At 40.5% G+C, this 17,083-nt stretch overlaps 1 protein-coding gene across 10 annotated transcripts in view; it reads left to right on the plus strand.

Annotated features, from left to right (window-relative positions):
- The window catches only part of LOC119210795 (pleckstrin homology domain-containing family A member 5), a 76,861-nt gene extending 60,079 nt beyond the window's left edge, over positions 1-16,782 (plus strand). For 4 of the 10 annotated variants that reach the window (XM_037461154.2, XM_062560433.1, XM_062560437.1 and 1 more), the window contains 15 exons: positions 1,128-1,190; positions 1,274-1,354; positions 1,573-1,725; positions 2,405-2,506; positions 2,575-2,683; positions 3,023-3,069; positions 5,758-5,955; positions 7,032-7,167; positions 8,543-8,664; positions 8,836-9,027; positions 9,102-9,218; positions 9,480-9,587; positions 10,670-10,815; positions 11,324-11,487; positions 15,043-16,782. In XM_037461154.2, coding sequence (XP_037317051.2) covers positions 1,128-1,190; positions 1,274-1,354; positions 1,573-1,725; positions 2,405-2,506; positions 2,575-2,683; positions 3,023-3,069; positions 5,758-5,955; positions 7,032-7,167; positions 8,543-8,664; positions 8,836-9,027; positions 9,102-9,218; positions 9,480-9,587; positions 10,670-10,815; positions 11,324-11,487; positions 15,043-15,077 — 1,773 coding nt within the window. In that variant the 3' untranslated portion in view covers positions 15,078-16,782. Of the gene's footprint in view, positions 1-1,127; positions 1,191-1,273; positions 1,355-1,572; positions 1,726-2,404; positions 2,507-2,574; positions 2,684-3,022; positions 3,070-3,541; positions 3,627-5,757; positions 5,956-7,031; positions 7,168-8,542; positions 8,665-8,835; positions 9,028-9,101; positions 9,219-9,479; positions 9,588-10,669; positions 10,816-11,323; positions 11,488-15,042 lie in introns of those variants that run through there. The other 6 variants (XM_062560434.1, XM_037461163.2, XM_062560432.1 and 3 more) reach the window with 5 other exon arrangements.
- Positions 16,783-17,083: the final 301 nt, after the last annotated feature.

A 17,083-nucleotide genomic window follows, 5' to 3' on the forward strand; every position in this document is an offset into this window, starting at 1 on the left:
AAGCAAATTTTTCAACTCTGGGGATGCTCCGCTCGTCAACACCGCCGTCACAGCCTGAAGATACTTTATGAAACATCTCACCGAAGACACACAGGCAGCTGAGACTGAACGCCTGTAAGTTAGTTTGTGTCTGACCAAGAGACGCTGGCACGAGCCGACGAAGCAGGTCATTAAACCGGCTGCTGGTCAGCTGAAGTGTCGAAAAAAGCGATTTATTCGCTTCGCTCTTTTCGTCAAACGCGCTGCGTCTTTCGCTTTTTCGCGTGCATTGACTTTGCGTGGAATCTACTCGCGTGAAAAATTCGCTTCGCTTTTGGTGTGAGCAGCTTTTCATCATGACATTCACTGGGGTTAATAGGACAGTGCTTTTAAAGGGCCAATCTTGCCTACCATTGTTTCAGCTCTTTTTCCTGGCTCGGAACCCTAAACCTTAAATATGTGGACATTACGGAACTGAGATTACTATTACTCAAAATGAACTATTACCATTAACACACTATGCAAAAGAAAATCCTGAAGAATTAGGAAAAAAAGCTGTTTGTTTTTTCCACCACATACAACTGCGAGTTTTAAATGCTCTGGGAAGGAAGGCACTGTAGAGGGACTTATCTACATGGTGCGTCATCCGATATTTGTCAGAGGACAGAGTTCACTGAGATTTTAGTGAGGACATCAGACTGAAACTGTCACAGCAGAGCTGACCATCTGCTGCAAATCCCCCCCCCCCCCCCAGTCATCAGAGGGAAATTACACTTACGCATTTCATTTATATACTGTGCATTCAGTTCGGGGATTCATTTGATCATTATTACCATGCGTTTGTCCTCTAAGGTTACACCTTCCTCCATCACTATATTAAAATATTCAGCCACACTATCCCTGGTAACCCCTGAGTAATCACCTTCAAGGGAAATTAAACAGGGTTTTATCAGAAAAAATGGATGGATGGTTGGATAGCACGCATTATGCCAGACTGCATCCTTTGTTATTCAGGGGAAATTACAATAAAAAAGAGATGGCAGGTCATTGTTTTCCCCAAACTGCATGATGTAGCATTTCAGAGGCAAACTCTCAGCTCTCCTAACAGATATTTTGTTGTCCCTTACTTCTCTGCCTCCTCAACCCAGACCAGTCCAGACGACTTCCAAAACGACTCCTTCACCCAGTGCACTGCAGAGCCTAATATAGACGTAAGAGCAGCCCAGTTTTCAGTGAAATGGATGCTGAGATTCAGAGGTACTTTAGTATGTGTGTGTGTGTGTGTTTGTGTCAGATTAAGCTCAGCAGACTGTGTGAGCAGGACAAGGCAGCAAGGATGCAGGAGGATAAATTACAGCAGCTACACAGAGAGAAGGTACAGCCATGTATTCATGTGTGTATTTATTGCTGTGTCTTTCGGGAGACTTGTGTGTACAATAAGGGTTTGTTTGTGTGTGTGTGTGTGTGTGTGTGTGTGTGTGTGTGTGTGTGTGTGTGTGTGTGTGTGTGTGTGTGTGTGTGTGTGTGTGTGTGTGTGTGTGTGTGTGTGTGTGTGTGTGTGTGTGTGTGTGTGTGTGTGTGTGTGTGTGGCAGCATACTCTTGAGACGGCCCTGCTGTCGGCCAGTCAGGAGCTGAATGAACAGAGTGGCTCCAATGCTGTAGCTACAAAGAGCCTGGTCCAGCAGAGAGACGTGCTGCAGAGCGGTCTACTCAGCACCTGCAGAGAGCTGTCCAGAGTCACCACTGTGAGCACCGCCAACACACACAGCACTGCAGCTTGGTCCAATACAAACCAAAGACCATACTGCTACTTTCTCAGTGTGCACAAACGTTTTCAAATACAATTTGTGCGACCCAAGAAACATCTGGGCTTGATTTCATTCATCCACTTCTTAGAGTAGGAAAACAGTGCTGTTGTGGGTCTAGTTTCAAATGTTTAGAGCTGCTAGAGAACATCTTCATGCAGAGACCTGAGCACACTTTCTGAGTTCATCAACAATGAGCTTATAGAATAACAATCTGTTGGCATAAGCATTTAATGGTTGTGACCATGTGCACCACGCAAAATTCAGCAGAAGGAATCTATGGAAAACACAACATCAGTGGGATTATGCATGACATTATACATTACATGACATGGCAGTATATGTGTTATATTATAGTGTTATTTATATTGCGCTTTTCATTTCGCAATAGATATGCAGAAATTGTAACCAGAGGGACAAAGACCCCTTTAGGCTGTATTGTATATTTAAAGTATACACACATTTGCCATCTGTTTCTAAACACAACAACAACTTTTTAAGTATGCAGCCAAACACAAGAATTCCTTGGGAAATGCACAAACACGCACCCACACACACACAAATATCTAAAGTCCAATAACTCACATGACCCTCCCGTTGGCTGGTGTTCTGATTGCAGGAGTTGGAGCGGTCCTGGAGGGATTACGACAAGATGAGAGCAGATGTCACTATGGCTAAGTCCAACCTGCTGGAGCAGCTGGAAGCCCTGGGCAGCCCACAGGTAACACAAACACAAACTGCATTTTGGGGAGGGATCCAGTTTGCAACAGCTTTCGTATGTCTCCTCAGACAGAACCTCCTAGCCAGCGACACATCCAGATCCAAAAGGAGCTGTGGAGGATCCAGGATGTGATGGAGGCTCTGGCCAAAAATAAGCCTCAGCGGAGCATAGACAGCAGTAAGAGTCCCGGCAACACTTACAGGATGTGTGTGTAGTATTTGCTGGTATCTAGTTGTGCAGTGGCAGAAACATGGCACATAGAAATGGATCATTCTAATTTAACAAAAATGCAACAGTAACTAAAACAATAGTTTAGGATGGTTATGCACAAATGAAAGTTGACAGTTTTGAATATTACATTCCAGTGGTGGCAATAAATCTACCCTAATTCTACAGATTGTTCCTTTAAGTTGCATTCTTAGATTTAATATTCATCAGATGATTTACATGTGACTACAAATGTGTTTATTATTAAAGAAAATATTACAGTTTTTCTTTCCATATTCCATTATCCAGCAGTCTTACCTGCTTCCAAAGCGCTCTCCAGTCGACAGAAGGATGAGGTGAGGCAGCACTCTGCACACACAGATCAGCACACTGCCCTCTCATGTTTACACTTTTTGGATTTTGCTTCTGGCTCTAATTAATGTCATCAGTAATGTTGTAAACAGAATGATTCTGTTATTTTGGTAGGGTAAGCAACCAACATCATAAAGATCTGTGGGTACAAATACCTGCTGGCAGTCTGTTTGCTCAAGAGTTAGCATGAAGCCCACAGACAGTAGCCAGTTAAATACTGGTTGTTTGTTATTTCTCACAAGGTTTAAGTTGTACGTTTGTACAGACTACAGGTCCAGAGAAACATGCAGTAAGCTTCTGAATAGAGTGTTTCCACTGATTTCTGTCGGACCAGGCAGCCAATGGTCTCACTTTCATTAATATGATGTTAAAACTGGCTTGGCATAGCTAATCTATAGAATAAACCTTTTTGCTAAATACAGTTGGTAATGCAGTACTTTTCATTGTTGTTCCTAGATGCGAACAAATTCTTGATCAGTGCCATTGACGTATTGACCTGCGGTAATAGCCATGTGCTTTGCTTTACTGAAGCCAACTGCAGGTGTGTTCAGTCTGAATACAAAGACACTTCTTGTTTTGCGTCATCCAAGTTTGATGCTGGTCCTTTTGTTTCTGTTTGGGAAGGCCACAGCCATGCAGACAGTGGCGGCTAGTCAATGGGGAGGGGCCCCACTTTGAGCCAAAAAAACCAAACACATTTTACAAATAGTCAATATGTGTCTATTTGTGTTTTTGAAACTGTAATATACCCAGTTATATTAAGATATCTGCGCGAAATATATGCTTTCTGCATGTCCTCTCCGCATGTCTCAGCTGGGCTCGTGCCGTGTCCCAATGCAGCGGGTCGCCAATCACTGATTAAAGTTAACCGGGCTCTCAAGTGTCACGCATTGAGCATGAAGACTGGTGCATGGTTCTGCGTCTTTACGCGCAGTTGTATCGACGGACTAATTTCAATTCATGGTTCTAAAAGGGTTGCGCCTTGCAAAGCAATTCACAGGAGTTTTTTGTCGATGACGACCTGGAGAATGACGTCTTTGTGTGTGGAAGTCTTTGGTTTATTTTGGACCAAGAATACTTGGCTTGAATACACAGGGGAGGTGCAGGTGATTGGACACAACAATCATTGACACTACAAAATAAAACAGGACATGGACCCAAACCGTGACACTTGCGTGTGCGTGTCATTACGTTTCTCTGAAAACGCAGAAGCATAAAATACACAGCAAATTTCACAGAGTTAAATTGACTCTCTGAGATTCAATTCTAACTCTAAGCTGGTGTTTATTTTTTCCCAATCTTGTCAGTGTTAAATCAACACTCAACAAAGTGTTAACAATTTAATTCGGAATAAGTGTCAAAATAAATCTGCTCAGTGTTGAATACGTAATTTAGCTGATCCTTTTATCAAAAGCAACTTATGTTGCATTTTTAACACATGGAGTTTACATTTTAGCAATTCAGGGTTAGGTGTATTGCTCAGGGACACTTGACATGACACATTGGTAAGCCAGGGTTCAAACCAACAACCTTGTGGTTCCTGGCGCACCCTCACCTATCCATGCGCCAAATTACATGGAGTTAAGCCTGATACCAAGAAGGGTGACACTGTACAGTTACATTTCAATCCTATCAAAGTGTTAATTTAACTCTACTAAGTGTTGCAAATGAATCTGATCTTGACACTGGATAATGACTCCAGCTCTTTTGTACAATTGACTCTGTAAGAGTTGAATCTTTTTTCAAGTGGGATTTCAACTCTGAACTCTAAGGATTTTGCTGTGTAGGCTTAACAGTAACTAATTTCAGTCTTTAGTCCCGCCCTCCCGCCTCACCATTTTCTCACGCCAAAAAAAGAAAATCTGACTTCGGGCTGGCAGGTTAAGCTAGCTAGTTAGCTACATGCTAACACCGTATATGGGCATGCCTGTCACCGCAGTGATAACTCTGAAACTCTAAACTCTGAAACTCTAAACTCTGAAACTCTAAACTCTGAAACTCTAAACTCTGAAACTCTAAAGTTAACATCGCTACCCGTCTGCGACGCACACAGGACTAGGGTGAGGACACTCAACCAGGAAGTGGATGAAAACAGAGATATTTTATCCAAAATAATTCAGTTTTTTGGTCTTTCCTAAACACATTGATTGGGTGTTTCCCCCCAAAAACTAGGTTCATAGTTGCATCTATATATATATAAGTTATATAAATAAATATATTCATATGAAATATATTTATCCTTTAAAATAATATATTCATTATATGATATTTATAATAGTTTGCGATATGGTAGTTATATCATATTCTGAATATTGTTTTATATCTTATATATCTATATATATATAGTATACTGGATCGTTTGAATAAGATGTCCTTATTGTGGTAAACTGTTGGAATAAATGTTCAATATTTAACTAAAAAGTAATAATGCGTGTTTTTGCATTGAATCCTACTGGGATGTTTAATGCACTGATGGCTGGCCCTACCAAAAAGAAATTCACCAGCCACCACGGCATGCAGACATCACTCTCTGCAGCTCCCTTCAGCTCTACCAGGCATAGTTCAGATCAGCTGGTATCATTTCCAGCAGCTGTTCTGATCCCAACTCAGCAGAACTACAGTCCACAATGAGATTTCCATAGAATGAGCCAAGCTGTGTTAACTGTCAACAGGCAGTGATGCTGCTGCCACTCAGCCCTCTCAAGGAGGGCGACAGCTTGCCCCCCCGCCCCCCTCTCCCCCAGTACTACAACTCATCAGTGCGCCCCACATACGCGCCCCCCCACTACTCACATCCTGGCGGCCGCCCACCCCCCCACATGCACCGCCCTGAAGATCGCAAGGCCAGCGCCAGGAACGGAGTGAACAGCGTAAGACTGAGAACTTTTATAACCAGCATGTCTGCTCCCTCGGTCCACATGTGGGGCCGCCATCCATTAGCACTCCAAGTATTCTGTGGGCCCAACCATTTTATATCCATGTATATAATTTTCACATCTCAAAGCCACCATTGAGGCTGAGTTGATATACAGAGAGGAGATGTATTCCTCGAAAAGGATATGGACGATTCATTTCAGTGTTGGTTTGCTTTTCACCACGTCACACCATGCTCCATTCAGCCATCACTGTGATGATCAGAACCGATCTGATCCCTACGTGGACTCATTTGTGGAATTCAATGTTTTATTGGGTTGGTTTACACTGGTGTTATGAGTGTGTCTTGCCTTTTATTTATAGACATTTACTTAGATTCAAGAAGTCTTTATCACACTATAGAATTCACCTTAATGTCTGTACTATCGTAATGAAATGTATTGGTCACTGATATAAGGGATTTTGACAAAAAGTCATGTTGTTTTATAAATAAATGTTGTAATATAACTTTTCTATTTAAAACTATGAGTTTATTGTCATAATCATTTTACCGTTTTGGCTGAGACAGGTTTTTAGCCTCTATAGTTCATGAAGCACTGTCTCCGATTCTGAACTATAGAGGCTTTGAGGTTTGAAGGTTTTCACCCATCAACACCAATAAGAAATGAAAGCTGCTGACAACTGGGCCCTCGCACCCTCCCGCCTGTCAGGTTTACCGGCAAGCAGATCGGATAATAAGACACCTTTGGCTTCCATTCCGTGGCAAGGTTGTTTGATGGAAACTAAGAAGTTGGGGCTTTGACTTCAATGTTCACGAGCCAAATCACATATTTATTTTCACCAAATGAGGCACGTGAAAAGTTTTCAAACACCCCAAAGATTATCTGAAACACTACATATTAAAATGGTACTTAAAGTCTATTCAATTTCAAAAAGCCTCGGGCCGACAGGTAGTCTGTGCTAGGGCCCTAATGATCCACATCAAGTGTGACAACCCCTAGTACACACCTCTCTGTGTATGTGTCTGCTGCAGCACTGTGTATTCTGACCCTGAGCAATCTCTTCCTCACAGCAATCGCCAGACTACCGGCTGTATAAGAGTGAACCTGAGCTGACCACTGTGAAGGAGGAGGGAGACGAGGCCAACAACGAGGACAAGAACAAGATGGAGAGCTCTCCTGAGAGTAAGGACGCCTCAGCTCCCGCAGGTAGCTCTAGACTCACGTGAAGCTGATGCTGGTGCACACAGTCACTGATGATGTTTATGCTGCTATTTAGTACAACCAACTAATATTGAGTGTAATATTTATTATATCTGCCAACACACACAAGATCCTGCTCGCCCTGTTAAAAAAGATTGATATGTGTGTTAACCAGGCGGCAATCTCTGCCCCTGAAGGTGAAACCAATAAGAGAGTGACTTACAGCGCGTGATCTATACAATTCATGAATTGTATAGATACAATACAGGCCATCATCTGCTATAACCCTCTGTTACATTATAATAGTATCGTATATCATTTGCATCATCAGCAGCTATTGCTACCAGGCCTTACATCTTAGTCATGTTTACCTATTAATAAATCTATTAAATGTCCTCATTTGATGGTGTGGCTGTTTTAGTGAATTGAAGACACATATTTCAGGAGTAAGAAAACTCTTCAACCCTACCACTTCCTGCATAGCCACATCTCTTTTGAATAGTGTCATCTTTGCTAGTGAACTCGTGGCAGACACTGAACGTATTTCTCTAAGCTCGTCATTGGAAACACATGTGTGTGAGGGGCCATTTAGGACTTAACTATGGAGACACTCTCACACATACTAATGAAACACTTTGACGTTCACTATTTAAATGCTCTCACTTACATACATACTCTATAAACCTACGCACACACACATTTATAAAACATTATACATACTCATCTGAAACACCTACACATACAAAGGGGAGAAACACACACGCATACATATGTACTATTGTGTCATATAAACATATGTATGAAATTCTTACATGCATGCAAGTGAAACATTTATACGTATCTATCTGAAACACTCATGCCTGCACATATGAAAAGGTTGTATATATATTGTTGAACACTTATACATGCATAACTGAATCTCTTGCACGTAATTACAAAGGTATAAAAAGTTTAGATACATGTGCAAGTGTTTCACATATATTTGTATAAATGGTTTAAATGTGTATGTATACATTTTTTTTTGTTATATATATGTATGCTCTTGCATTCATACAAGTCATTTCAGTATTGACCGTGAGAGCATTTCAGTCGTATGTATAGATTAAATCTCACTAGCACACGGAAAGTACCTCAGTTACACCGGAAGCAGAAGCAAAGAGGGCCAATCTTATGGCCTGTTAGATTGACGCTTTATAGATACCATATGCATGTATGTGTATATTTAAGCATACTGTAATTGCATTGCTTTTCTATTGTAGTTGTAAGTAATGTCTCTTGTGTTTTGTATCTCTTTTTAAATGAAGAGATACAAAAACAATTAGCAATTAGCCTGACTGCAGTGTTGGTTTGCTAATGTGTAAGTGTCTCTGTTCCTCATCAGTGCCTCTCTATCCAGTGGGCATCATTCTTCCCAGGACCAAATCTCCCATGAGTCCACCAGAGTCCTCCAACATTCCCTCCTATGTCACCTTAAGGAAGCCCAAGAAGCCTGAATCCAGATCTGTAGGTTTTGCCTTCAGCATCATCATACACAACACATGCTTGAGATGAACTTTATTCCTGAATATGTCCCTCTTATTTTGATGTGATGTTAACGCTGTTATCGTGGTCATGAAGTCAAGAGTCATTCTCTTGATAGGAAAAGAAAGTAACACTGAGTCTTGTTATGTACAGGACCGGCCCAGGAGTGTAGTGGATCACACAGGGTTTGGGGAGAGAGAGATGGGTAGAACGAGGATGAGTGTGGAGGAGCAGCTGGAGAGGATGAGGAGAAACCAGGAAGCCTCCTCAGTCCGAGAAAAGAAGAGAGAAAACCCATCCCGCTCGCCCTCATTCAGCAAAGACAACCATTTTATTATCCAGCAGGTGATGTCACACACACGCACACACACACCCACACACACACACACACACATTTACATGTTTGTCTCTGTGCACAGACTAAGGTCCAGGCAGAGGCAGCCTGTGCAGACCCAGGGGAGCTGGAGGCAGCTCTACAACAGCTAAAGATGGCTCACATGGAGCAGAGCAGGAGTCATACAGAACGTGCCCCTCAGGTTCTTCACATATTTGTTTTGAGTAGCTGTAAACTGCTGGTAACCAGTTCATCAATAAACAATGTGAACTTTAGCAAAACTATTATTTGAATTGCAAATGCAGTATTAGATTCTCAAACAGTACCAGTCAAACTATTTGTATTGATTGCAATTTTAGGAAAGAAATATAAGGATTTTTGCAATAAGGATTGTATAAATCGGTTAGTTGTATAATGAAGAAAAAGGTGCATATTTCTAAAAAAATTCTGTTTCATTCTACAGGAGATGGAGGAGGTGAAAAATGAGTTTGAGGAGACGCAGCGGTACGGGGACGTGGACCTGCAGATTGTGCAGGAGCCGCAGACCGAGGCCAACTACAGAGATGATGAGGTACTGAAGACCAATAGACTTAATTCATTCAATCACTTCCTTTTACAGCACCTTTTCTAGAGTCTGCACATGATCTAGATTTGTTTTTTAGTTATATGTATGTATGTGCTTGCATTCATACAAGTAATTTCAGTATTGACCGTGAGAGCATTTCAGTCGTATGTATAGATTAAATCTCATTAGCACACGAAAAGTACTTCAGTTGCACCAGAAGCAGAAGCAAAGAGCGCAGGTTTTGAACAGCAAAAAGGCGCCAATCTTATGGCCTGATCTAGATCACGTGCAGGGGGTGGAAAATCAGATCTAAATCATCTGCAGCTTGTGGATCATCCAGATCATCTGAAGTGGATGGACCAGTGGATGCAGGCTGCAGCTCCGGATTTGGCGCTTCCTCACCGAAAATATCTCGGTTACATTGGAAAATCCCAGTTGACTTGAATCCACAAGTGATATTCAGTGGTGTCACTGCTGACAAGAAGTCATTCACAAGTCCTGCAATCTGGTAGATGGAGACTGTTTTGCCAGGGTTAGATTTCATCCACCCATCAAGAGGCTGTATAGGGTCTTGAACGGGACATACACGGTGACGTCGAGACCAGTGCATGCGATGGGATGTGTGGGGTGAAAGTGTGAGCAGAACCGTATCCTTGCTCTTTGCTTTTTCTACTGCCTTAAGTGAGATGTGATCTTTAAGATTATCAATGATTAGCAGCATGGGATGGTCAGAACTGAATTCAGTGTTCTGTATCACGTGATCAAGGAGGATCAAGGATCAGGTGTCTTCATTCATCCATCTCATTACCCCACAGCCAGCATTTTAGAAAAAACAACATCTCTTAAGTTTTTCTACGTGAATCAATTTGTTTTCACCCAACGGCACCAACTTCTCCTTCATGGCAACGGGGGAATGGGAGGGGCTTGAAAACACAATGGTCACATGACCACAAATGTGTTCCGTTGCCTAGATTCAGGGGGTGTCTCACATTATCCCGCTCTCCCCTACTAATACTACTCTTTGTTTGTGAATCCAACCACATTGCAGCTCTCCACTTTGTAACTCAGTGTTCGTGCATGTGTTTCAGCTGTGTGAGAGCCAGAGGGTGACGATTTTCGACCTGGGCACAGAGCCTCAGCATGTCGAGATTTTACACCTTCATCCTTTTGAGGATGAGGAAAGCAGAGAGCAAGATGTCACCAGCTCGCCGACAAACACCACCACAGAAAACAGGTGTGTGTGTGCATCAATTTGTTTATTCTTGCAGGACCGTCACCATCCTACGCATTCAGAATACATAGTATGATGTTAGCACAACATGGCTTGAGGGGGAGGCACTTAGTGCAGTCACAAGCAGCGTCCGACTGTCTCCTCCAACAAAATGTCAGCCTAGCCCGGGTTTAAAAAAAGTGGACATTGATAGGGTGATTAATGACAGATATTATAGCTGATGACTTAATCAAAATGTATATATCCAGATAAGCAACATCAGGCCACTGTGTTGGGTCATTGATACAAGGGTACACGGGAAGACAAAAGGCTGCCCAGATCATCTTGATGTATATGCTCGCTAATATTAGAGTTCGTAAAGTATGTTCATAAAACAAGCAATGTCAGAATTCGAATCCAACACACTTGTTTAGCATCTTGTGTTTTCTATAATCCCCAAAGGGTTAAGTATAAGCCCTTCAAATAGTCTATGCACATCCTTCCAGAGTGTGACCGATTCTGCTGATTGTAGCTTTCAGACTCTTGAGCCGGAAACACCGAGCCCAGACCCACGGGACACGGAACCAGACTTGACACAACAGACCACCAGGGAGGAGAAGCTTGAGAAGAGATTGAATTCTTCCAAAAAGCCGACAGCTGACGAAAAAAAACTTAGCAACAACAACATGTTGGTTTGTAAGTGAAAACTACCTTCATCATATGAAAGTGTATTGTAATGTAAAGTCTACCTGAGCAGACGATAACCCCCATATGCAAATAGATGGTAAATGGACTATTCTTATCTCTCTTCTAGTCTTCTGGCCACCCAAAGCACATTGACACTACATGTCATCGTTCTGCCAGTAATATGCACTCACATTCTGAAGACAGGCGCTACCATGCTTGGTGCTAAATATATTTTCAACAAAAGTAATATATAATTTCTTTATTTTAGGTGGGGTCAGCCAATCAGGTTCAGTAAACATCCCAGTATGATTTAAGGCAAAAAAGGGTATCAAACACGTATTATTACCTAGCAGTAAATATTTAACATTTATCCTTGAAATTATATGTCACTCATTTACTTTAATCAGTGATTGGGTAAACTGCTTCCTAGACCCGCCCCATTGGGACACGGCCCGAGCACAGCCTGTGGAGAGGACGTGGAGGATTTACAATTTAACTTACAAATAATACTATATATGTATATTCCATGTTTCAAAAACACAAATAGACACATTTTTTATATTTTTATAAAATATATTTAAATATAATTTTCTTGGGCTCAAGGTCCAACAGGCCGCCACTTATATATCATACAGGGTGGAATAACACATAAAGATAATTTGTTGCCAACGTTTTGATGCCCATTTACTGAAAGACATGCAGTTATGGGTTGAATCTTAGTGAATGGGTAGTTTTAAAATCTTTGTTTGTAGACCACAAAACTATTTGTGCCATAACTCTGAATAACTACCCAATACTATTAAACTGTTTATACATTCAATATTACAGTTGTTCAATGGTGTGCCCACATGTTTACTTCTTTGTCATTTGTAAGAAATATATATAAGTATTGTAGGTGAGTGGAGAGCACGTCATCTTTGAATCCGAGGATCGGAGCAACAATCCGAGGCTCTGCTAGTCCATGCCGATGACCCGCATCTCTGACGTTTATAACAAACCAAACCGTTTAAAAATCGGTTGAAAATTGAGCAAGTTATTATTATTTAAAGTACAAGTACCACTACCAACACAACGTTACGGGTGAGCGAGCTCCCCCTACCAAGATGGCCGCCATCTGGGGACGTTCTATACTCCGCTGTACGACATCTAGCCTTTATATATGCCTATGATAAAATCAACAACTTTTCTTTAACTTTGACACTGCAGAAGAAGAACAATGCACATTCAATCTACTGCAAAGCTACTAAGGCAGGCGGACAGCATCCTCCAGTGACTAAACCATGAAACTGCAACTCATAAAATGGAATTCAGACATTCATTATTTATACTGTATGAAATACAAAGTCATTCTCTACTTAAAGCTTGACTCTCACATCACCTTTAGTTTAATAAGTTGGTTGAATATACGTACACTATGGGAAACATATACAAACAGGCTTTATCATTGCCTTTTATGAAGAAGTTGAAGATCTGTTTTGCTGGTAAAAGCTCATCATTTAACAAAAGCGTGCACCATTTAACAACAAGTGCAGTGCAATTTGAAAATGTGCGTGTTCAGAATGGGCCTTTGCAATTGCTGCTCATAGCTTTCTGGAGAACCATTTGTAGAAACATCTTCACACTCAGCACTGAGTTTCCTTGGGTCCTCCACAATACGCATGACCTGACTGTTTAATAATACACCCAACAAAAAATAAAACAGGGCCTGTGGCCCAAACTATAATGGCCCGTAACAGATATAAATTCATTATGATGTGTAGATATGAAAAGTATTGAACTTTTAGTAACTGATATCCTCTTTCATCGAGATCTATATCAACGGACACACGGCTCGCATTTCCCTTTTGCCCAAACCAGACGAAGGTCCGACCCTTACATCTGGCTATAGGCTTACAAGCTCATTGGTTGTTGCCTGAATAATGAGCCAAGCACTATCCAAAGAGTCGAAATCAGTCATATACAGTTGTGTGAAAAAATTATTTTTATGCATGTTTGTTGCACTTAAATGTTTCAGATCATCAAACAAATTAAAATATTAGACAAAGATAACACAAGTGAATGCAGTTTAGATTTCTAAAGCTTTGGGACTCCAGCGAACCAGAGTGAGAGACATTATCCACAAATGGCGAAAACATGGAACAGTGGTTACCCTTCCCAGGAGTGTCCAGTAGACCAAATTTACCCCAAGAGCGCAGCGACGACTCATCCAAGAGGTCACAAAAGACCCCAGAATAAAATCCAAAGAACGGCAGGTCTCACTTGCCTCAATTAAGGTCAGTGTTCATGACTTCACCATAACACGGCATTTCAGAAAAGGAATATCATACCAACAGAAAAAATATGGTGGTGGCAGTGTGATGGTCTGGGGCTGTTTTGCTGCTTCAGGACCTGGAAGACTTGCTGTGGTAAATGGAACAATGAGTTCTGCAGTCTACCAAAAAATCCTGAAGGACAATGGCCATCTGTTTGTGACCTTGGGTGACTTGGGTTCTGCAGCTTGCTGGTGTGCAAACACACCAAGTCCACCTCTGAATGGCTTAAGAAAAACTAAATGAAGACTTTGGAGTAGCCAAACCCTCCAATGTGGCTGAATTAAAAGAATTGCGCAAAGATGAATGGGCCAAAATTCCTCCACATTGCCAGTTATTGCAAGCGCTTAATTGCAGTTGTTGCTGCTAAGGATTGCCCAACCAGTTATTAGGTTTAGGGGACAATCGCTTTTTCACACAGGGCCATGTAGGTTTGGAATTTTTCCCCCCTTAATAATAAAAACCTTCATTTTAAAACTGCATTTTGTGTTTACTTGTGTTATCTATGTCTAATATTTAAATTTGTTTGATGATCTGAAACCTTTAAGTGTGACAAACATGCAAAAAAAACAAGAAATCAGGAAGAGGGCAAACACCTTTTCGCAGAACTGTATATTTTAATCTCCCAAGATCAAAACGTTTTTATAAACATAACTCAATATGCAATAGATATCATCCACTTCAGCTGGTTAAATAAACAACCTCAACACCATCACTGGATGCATAAAAGATGTTTGATATAGTTAAGTCATGCTTAATATTTATTTTTAGAATTCTTGAGAAATCAGTATTTACATTCCATTATTTCTTGCCATTTTCTATCAATATTGTGCAGTTACCATTTGACCATTTGATTGAAGCATACATTTTCCCCCAAAACTTTATATTGCAACATCTTGATCATTTAAAATCAGGCTTGGGTTTGGTGCAAGGTTTGATCAAGAGACAGAACAAGAGAGAGCGAAAAGGTTTCCAAAAAAAGTCAGATATTATTAACAAAAATCATAATCCCACAGAACAGTACATTCCACCCTTTCTTCATGCCCATGTGTTCTCTGGGCCCCTTAAATAAATGTATCCCAGAGTAGGGCAACCCTGACTTTCATACAAAGTGGCCTCCTCTGCTTTACAGGTGTATGGAGTATGATCTTTGCTGTGTTTTCACCCTTTTAACCATTTTCAGAGATGCTGCTGTTCTGTTTTTGCAACAACTAAAATATAAAATGACAATGATCCCGTCCTCTCCTCCCTGCAGCACAGACGTTCACCCTGGTGAGCAGTGACACGTGAGCAACGCTGGCTTCGACAATCACGCGTCCCTTAAAGCCACAATGTAGCTTGCCTGCATCGCATGCTTCCCGGACTTTAGAGGAGGACTACTTTGATACTACTGTTAAAAGCAGACTGAGACGGAGAGGATGATCACCCTGCAAACAGACTCCTCACCGAGGGGATGCTGTCTCTTCCACACAGAAATGAACTGTTTCTTACCACATGTTAGATTTATCCATTCTGATACAACCCTGACCTAAACATCAATTCTATGGAGTGGGATTTGTCACAAAATATGTCAGCATAAAAATAAGATTGTGAAATGGTTAAGGCACAAAAGAAGCATAATAAAATATCTCTGTTTTCAATTAAATAAAACTTAGCAACCCAAGATATTTTCTTTACAATCCTGGAGTGAGTTTAAGAGCTACTTTTTATTATTCTTAATAAGTAAGATTTGAAAATGAATCAGTACCCCCAAAAAAAACATGGTAGAGCAGTTGCTCTGGATGAATGGGAAGCTGAGAAACGTATGACTTTTTGATTTGATGACTTTTCTGTTAAGTTGTGAACTGCACGTGGAATGAAGTCATTAGCCCCCAGGGGGCCATACAGTCTGTCCACATGCAAAATCCTCTGTCCCAAAACCCCCGGCACAGAAAAAACTCCCCCCATATTAAACATTCAGATCCTAGTGATATATTAGTTTTCTGTTTTTCTTTCTTCCCCTTTTTCTGTTCATACCTTTATTGCTATAAATATAAAGAAACAAACCATTTCACAATTGTGATTGTATGCACAACTTATTTTGAGATCAATATAGCTCCATAGAGATGTGTTGGCAACCATACACACACACACACCCATGCGCAAAATTATTAAATTAATGTTAACATAATCATTCTTAGACTCTTGATCCGGAGGATGGGATATTTGCTGTTACTGAGTTCTTAGAGGTGAGCGTACACCTGCATATAGTCTCACTTCTGATGGGCTGAGCACCAAATCCCAACACACACGCAGTGCATTGCTTTAACCATAAAGTGACCACAGATGCTTGCGGATTTTAACCTGCTCAGATTTTTTGTGTTTATTGGAGACCGGGCGCTCCCATACCATTATATTTTCACTTTGTACCTGAGGCATAAGATATTGTCCTTCATTTGAAATATAGATATGAATATATAAAAAGGTACAAATATAAAAATAAAGCATTTTTTACTTCAACAAGGTGCCACTTCATGCTGCTGCTTCTTTTGGATAGAAATAAGTGTTTTGCCTAAATTGTGATTTTTTTATGTAGCCTGAAGTCTGTTAACAACACATTCAATCTGATGAACGTTTTTGATTCCTAGTATGCTTTTTCAGTTTCTATTGTTATACTCTTTACTTTACATTACTTAGAAGATATAAACACGACATGACACCGATTAGATATGTTGAGTTGGAATCTGCCATAGGTGTTGAGGAATTGGAAAATAGCACATGTACCAAGCAATAAGTCGGACTATGGAGCTCCAAGACATCAAATCAATTTAAAATAGATGTATACATTGTAAAAAGAAATAAAAAATAAAACAAAATAGCATAATGTATATACACACTGAAAAGAAGAGTGAATATTCTAACTATAAGATGTATTAATGTTATTAGGTTCAATATGCAAAGTTAATAGCCCATCTGTTTTATATCATGTGAAATAAATGTTGATGTTCTTAAAATATTCCTTCTATTGGTTTTTATTTTATCTGCAAGTCAAATCATGTTTTACTTTTCAGATATACATGTGCCGGTCATATAATTAGTAATATCATCAAAAAGTTGATTTATTTCACTAATTCTATTCAAAATGTAAAACGTGTCTATTATATTGATTCATTACACACAGAAAATAACAAGCCATGGACTACATGCCATGTGCTTCCCAACCTTATTGGCTTGTTACTTCAAATGAATACAAGTCTTAGAAAGAAAAGTTTGCATTTAAAGTATTTGTTGTGAAGAGTAAATCCAACTCTGGGATT

Source organism: Pungitius pungitius, chromosome 2 (assembly GCF_949316345.1).
Source record: "Pungitius pungitius chromosome 2, fPunPun2.1, whole genome shotgun sequence".
Lineage (NCBI taxonomy): Eukaryota > Metazoa > Chordata > Actinopteri > Perciformes > Gasterosteidae > Pungitius > Pungitius pungitius.